This window comes from Ictalurus furcatus, chromosome 10 (assembly GCF_023375685.1).
Source record: "Ictalurus furcatus strain D&B chromosome 10, Billie_1.0, whole genome shotgun sequence".
NCBI classification, from domain to species: Eukaryota; Metazoa; Chordata; class Actinopteri; order Siluriformes; family Ictaluridae; genus Ictalurus; species Ictalurus furcatus.
Genome location: NC_071264.1, coordinates 26,301,608 through 26,307,607, shown reverse-complemented (window position 1 = coordinate 26,307,607; position 6,000 = coordinate 26,301,608). Strand labels below are relative to the sequence as shown.

The window sequence follows — 6,000 nt, the reverse complement described above, 5'->3', positions numbered from 1 at the left end:
TCATTCAAATAAAAATCATGAGAAGGTCCAAACGTCATGCATCGGCTGGAGTGAGGTCAGAAAGTGTCGTGTCTGTTCTGAACATGAACACACTCGTGCTCAGACAACATCCACAACACACACACACACACACACACGTGTAATTACAGCAGGGAACTGCTTTAAAAATGAGAACAGGTTTCCCCCTCTGTAAAGAAACAAGCACAAGGAATACTTTCTTCTTAAACAGTAAATCGACACGGTCCACATTCTTTCTCATTTATTTTCAGCTTAAAATAACCCTGAGCGAAAAGTCTCGTAAACAAGTCTCGTCACATTCGTCTCCTGCATTCAGCGTTATCGTGGATTGTTTAACAAACATTAGCACCGTCGTGTCCCGTTGATCTAAACTGAAAAGCTAACGTGTGTTTGTCAGTAAACAAACGTCACATGTGCAGCCTACGATCTATTTCCACCAGTGGTAGAGAAGAATAAATAATAACAAAAGAGGGTTTGCCTATGAGGAAGAGTTCCTAGCAGAACCCCTCTATGAACTTTTGAAGAACCTGGTGAGAAGCCGATGAGGGCGTGACTGGTTGTAGCTTTGGTAATGTACGTTACCACCCCGATCAGTCCCGCAAAGATTTCTCGATCGCAGAAACGAGGGCAAAATTAAAGGAAACTCCGCAATATTCGGGGGAGCTTGCAATTTTTCAAAATTACCGCAGGTTTGGGCCGAGACGCGTCACGTGACGTCATCACGACGTGCATTCAGCCAAAGCCCTCTTCGATTCACGTGTGTCGAACATGAGTACAGCTAAAAAGGTCTCATTTACCAACAAATATCACTGTGAAAGACAAAAAAAAAAAGCACAAAATACTCTGCAAATTGCATCGCAAATTTCTGGGAAAAAAAAAAAACCCGGCAGGAAAATTCAAGCATTTTTGGCTGAATGCGTGTCGTGATGACGTCATTTCTGTGATCGCAAAGCCGCTAAATCCTGGAGGAAGTGAATATTATAAACTTGTCCTTTATGTTACAGACGGAACTACTGTCAGAGCTGCTGTTTTAGAAAACTAATCAACACCTTCTGATTGGAGAATTCAACCTCGCTGTATATGGTATAAGCTGCTAATATGTAAGTGATGGCAGGAACTTGTTTCACAGATGTTCCACATGTGTTTCAAATCAGATTCAAAAATAAATAATTAAATTCTAAAAAAAAAGAAAAGAAAAAGGATGACGTGTCATTCTTTACTTAATAACAACTTTAAATTGTTGGCAAATTGCAGTGGTATAAGAGGAAGAAAACACCCCGTAATGTGGTGTTGTGGGAAAATAATCAGACGGGGTGGTGTGACGCGGCCCGGTGCGACGCGGAGTTACCGTCACCATCCCAAAGTCGATTATTTTCCAATAACAACACAACTCAAAGTGTATTATTCCTTACACAACGATAATACAGTCAACCCTGATAAACGGTCAGAGAATTCGCGTACTTGAGCACATGCGTCGTTGAGTTTCATCTAATTAGTAACACATGCTGATTAAATCCCCAACTACTGAGCTGAATTATGATTGCTGTAAGTACTGACTTTATTTATTAGCAACATGTCAGACGTTGTGTCTCATTCTAGTCCTTTGCGAGTCTTCGAATCAGCGAGTGCCATTCTGTCCGCTTCTTGGTGATGTAAGGTGGCGTGATGGTGTTCGTGGGAAGACGAGCGCAGCCTCCGACTCGAGCGCTTTCGCACAGCGCCTCAGCGTTACAGATGACGTACATACCGCAGTCGTAGCTGTTCTGCTGCGAGGGACACGGCTCTTCTACGAAGGGCACTTCAGTCCCAGCGCCCAGGAAAGCCTGGAGCTTTGCGACGATGCGCCGGGCGTGCTTGGCATTGCCTCCGCTCTGCGAGTCGTAGTGGGAGAAATGACCAGAGTGGCGCTGGTAAAGCAGCAGGCTCCAGTGTGAGCCGCCGGCCGCCTGGTTGGAGTTATCGTTGACTGCTAGAAAGACCCAGCGACGCGACTCTAGCCTCAGTGGCTCTAAGAAGACAGCCAGCTCCTCCTGGCATGATGCACATTTGATGAACTGGGTGACCTCAGGACTGATGAAGCACACGGCGTCACCCAGGCTCTTAAAGCGCTCCACAGCGAAGTACTCAAAGGCAAAGCCGATTACCTGGTCATTGAGCCAGTGGGGGCCTTCCAGCAGGGAAACGTCCGAGCGCCTCAGCAAGCTGTCCTGATAACTCAGAACAACCGGGTCCATCTCCGAGGACGTGACACCGGGAAGGCAGTGTTACTGGAAAACAATATGAGAAAGAGAATATGAGGTTTGGCATCAGTGACCAGAAGGCTAAGGCTCACCACTGTGCATTACATCGTATCGTTTGGTCTTTAAAGGTTCCTGTAGACCTGTACATGATGCAAGTTGCAAGCTCTCAGCGCAAATGTGTACAGTACATCCAGCAATCTGTCTCACACATAGATACTGCAGGAAAGCACAATGAATACTCAATGTTCTCCAGTGCTAAAATCTAAAAGTAAGAATAAGACTTGGACAAAACACATTGGGACAGAACGGTGGTGTATGGTGGAGCATTGCCACCTCACGGCTCTAAAGGTCCCCGGTTTGAGCTCGGGTTCCTTTCTACGTGGAGTTTCACAGGTTGTCTCATATCGGTGTGGGATTATTTTGGGTAAAATAGTCACTCTAAATTACCCATAGATGTGAATGAGTGTGAGTGTATGCATGGTGCCCTGGTATCCTATCCAGGCTGTATTCCCACCTGGAACCCAGTGATCCCAGGATAGACTCCGGATCCACCGTGACCCCGACCAGGATCGAGCACTCACTGAAGATGAATGAATGAACACCAACACAAGATCAGAGAGCCATTAAACCTCAATAACTCATCTCTATGGTAGTATTGTATTGTATTGAAGTGTATTAATAAAAGATCCAGATTACATTGAATTGTATCACATGAAGTCTACTGGAATAAAGTTGGTTTGGCGTTGGATATTCGCGGATATTCGCGGATATGCGGAAATTAAGGGACCGTCTCTAAAGTTACATAGGACATTATTATACACGTTTCTAACTTCAATAGCATTTGAAGGGAATGACTTACAGTCATATAACCAACTGTAAAGTGTTCATCTAGGTGTCAGCAATGATGCACATCTTTTAGATTTTTGATATTTATTAAAATAAGCTATTAAATCATATGTAAATTAGATATGAATTTCACTGTAGAATGGGCCCATACACAAAATATACCATTATTTAAAGCTTCCATTTGAAGGGAATGACGTACAGTCACACAACCAACTGGCAAGTGTTCATCTAGGGGTCAAAAACCTAAAAGGTGTGCATCATACCTGACACCTAGATGAACAATTTACAGTTGGTTGCGTGACTGTACGTCATTCCCTTCAAATGCTGTTGAGCTTTAAATAATGGTATATTTTGTGTATGGGCCCATGCAGTAATAAAATACATGGCAATATTTATATATGATTTAATAGTTTATTTTGTTAAATGACAAAAATCTAAGAGATGTGCATTATAGCTGACACCTACATGAACACTTTCCAGTTGGTTATATGACTGTAAGTCATTCCCTTCAAATGCTATTGAAGTTAGAAACGTGTTTAACAATGTCGTATGTAACTTTAGAGACGGTCCCTTAATTTCCGCATATCTGCGAATATGAACGTCCAACGTCAAACCAACTTTATTCCAGTATGAAGTCTGCCCTTTTCCAGACTAGAAACTCTGCATACAGCTGGCAAAGATTTTTAAGCTTATTGCAGTGCTTAGTTACCACATATCTGCTACTGCATAGCAGTGTTTTATTAAATCAAAAGCTAGAATATATATATATATATATATATATATATATATATATATATATATATATATATATATTAAATTAAATAGCCGACAAGCTCCTGAACAGATCTCTTCCTCTGCAATACGTTGCTAGCTAGGAAGCTTTAGTTAGTAATGCAACTAAGCTTATTTTTTAAGGGCTTTATTTCGCATAAAATATATTCCGAACATTTTACCTTATAGACGAAACATTCACCAAACCGTAGTGTCATAGCAGCAATCTTTACTACCAATGCACCAGACGGAAACGACCAGAATAAATAACTGTCGTAAAACAAATCCTGTTTTTACGACAGTAACTGCAGGACAGAACAGTTTTACCTCACGCCCCGTAATGATGACTACAATGATTCGCTGGTTTTAATATTATGACGTTTTCTTGGCAACCAATCATCTTCAGGCACTTTCCATAGCACCCGCCTCCTGTGTTTTTTTCCCCTCTCTACCTGTATTAGAAAAATCCCGCCTCTCCCTCTCTATGATTCGCTTTACATCTGAGAGTAACCAATCGTAAGCGCGGACTTGCTTGCGATTACGAAAGCTCAGCCAACCCCGGTACAGGAGGCTGGGTTAGTAGGAATGTGGGTGGGAAACGAGAGAAAAAAAAGGCGTTTAAGCGGCGGGCACGCGCACCGCTCACCGAGCGCGACTACGCTAAAGATGAGGAGCAGCAGTGATTAGTCCGCGGAGGAAGAAAAAAAAAAAAAAAAAAGGAGACGCAGGAGAGAAAGGAAAGAAGCTTGTCATGTTAATATGTTAAGTGACAAGACGAAGACGTGATAATGGGGTTTTGCGGTGAATTAAAAATGGTTCTGTGTCATGGGTCGTTTTGTCAGTTGGAAGTTCGCGCGAGGGAAAATTTGTGAGAGGAAAGAAAAAAAAAATCCGTTGGGATATTTAAACTGGGGAGTCGCGAGCGCTGCTGATCTCACTCTCAGCTCACCGAGGAGGACGCTAACTACTACACCGCGGAATAAAAACAGGGATTTTCGTTCCTTTTCTTTTCTTTTATTGTTCACTTCGAGAAGGTGAGTGCTTGGTTTTTAATTCGCTTTGAAAAAAAAGACTTTCTCTCGTCCGTTTGACTGGAAAGAAGTTCATTAAATTCCCCCTCAGTAGTCGCTAGGGCTCTCTGTCGTGACGCTGTTCAGCTTTTTCATTCATCCCTGGGGCGCTTATAATTCTGCTTTCCCATACTCATTTCAGTATTATTATTATTATTATTTATTTGTTTGTTTATTAGCGTGCTGTAGTTTAAAGGATGTAACTAGTCTGTACTGTGTTGTGAAATGTGGACGTGCTGCTCTGCTTAATGGTATAAGAACATTGGGGTGGCCAGGGTGGGCAAAGACCTGGCATCACCTAATTATATACCAGATAAGCTTAAATGAGCAGATTTAATTAGTACAGGTTTAAAATGAATAACCATATCCTGACAGGACATTACTGTATCGGCTTCCTAACGCTGAGGAGTTTTGTTTAACATTTAACACTCTGATATAAATCAGAAATGAGTGTGATGGATATGGTTCATTTAAATCTGTATGAATTTCAGGAAGAATACTTTTGAAAGTCCCTATCAAATTTAAATTGTGGCTGGCTTTCAGTATGAATGTTTGCTTTATGGTTATCTAAGAGCTTAAAAAAAAAACAACAATTTTGATGACATCATTCTGCACTTGATTTTCTGTCCAATCAAACGCTCTCTGATATCTGAAGTGTCCCGCCCCCGACGTTGATAAAAATCCATGATACTGACTGCCCCAGGCTGTGAGGTATGCTAAACGCTATTGGCTGTTTAAAAAGTGGGCGGAGCCACTATACATCCTGCCCTGACTTCCTGTTTTAGTGTCGGCACGTGGAATGACGCTGTGGGTTTCAAGGAACTTCACAGGGACTTTAACGTCCCTCCTAGAGAGTCAGATTTGTGGCTGCCACCCTGTGCCACCTGCATGGCCACGCCCCCGAGTAGCGCCCGGCTTATTGACCCTACTCGCACCTGTCTCCGGTTGTCTGCCTCCACTGTACTCCACTCCACTTTTCCTCAATTCTGCGAAGCCACAAAGTGACGAATCCAAACGTTTTGCTTGCTGGAAAGACTCCTCAGACCTCCGATCCT

General features: G+C 42.6%; 2 protein-coding genes across 8 annotated transcripts in view; one reads left to right on the top strand and one right to left on the bottom strand.

Moving 5' to 3' along the window:
- Positions 1-244: 244 nt before the first annotated feature.
- Positions 245-4,464, bottom strand: senp8 (SUMO peptidase family member, NEDD8 specific). Of its 2 annotated transcripts, XM_053634982.1 has the most exons (3): positions 4,058-4,464; positions 2,773-2,838; positions 245-2,285 (listed from the first exon to the last, which is right to left on the bottom strand). In XM_053634982.1, exon 3 carries the CDS (start codon positions 2,250-2,252, stop codon positions 1,614-1,616), a length of 639 nt encoding a protein of 212 aa, XP_053490957.1. In that variant the 5' UTR covers positions 2,253-2,285; positions 2,773-2,838; positions 4,058-4,464; the 3' UTR covers positions 245-1,613. The 2 variants fall into 2 exon arrangements, with proteins under 2 accessions (XP_053490957.1, XP_053490959.1); XM_053634984.1 differs by lacking the exon at positions 2,773-2,838.
- Positions 4,465-4,550: 86 nt separating this feature from the next.
- Positions 4,551-6,000, top strand: part of myo9aa (myosin IXAa) — a 122,683-nt gene continuing 121,233 nt past the window's right edge. For 4 of the 6 annotated variants that reach the window (XM_053634978.1, XM_053634977.1, XM_053634981.1 and 1 more), the window contains exon 1: positions 4,551-4,909. The gene's annotated coding sequence lies outside the window, so the exon portion shown is untranslated. The remainder of the gene's footprint in view (positions 4,910-6,000) is intronic. The other 2 variants (XM_053634979.1, XM_053634980.1) reach the window with 1 other exon arrangement.

Bases quoted from the DNA above. Each gene is read 5' to 3' on its own strand.
- senp8 (XM_053634982.1), bottom strand. From the start codon at position 2,252: ATGGACCCGGTTGTTCTGAGTTATCAGGACAGCTTGCTGAGGCGCTCG.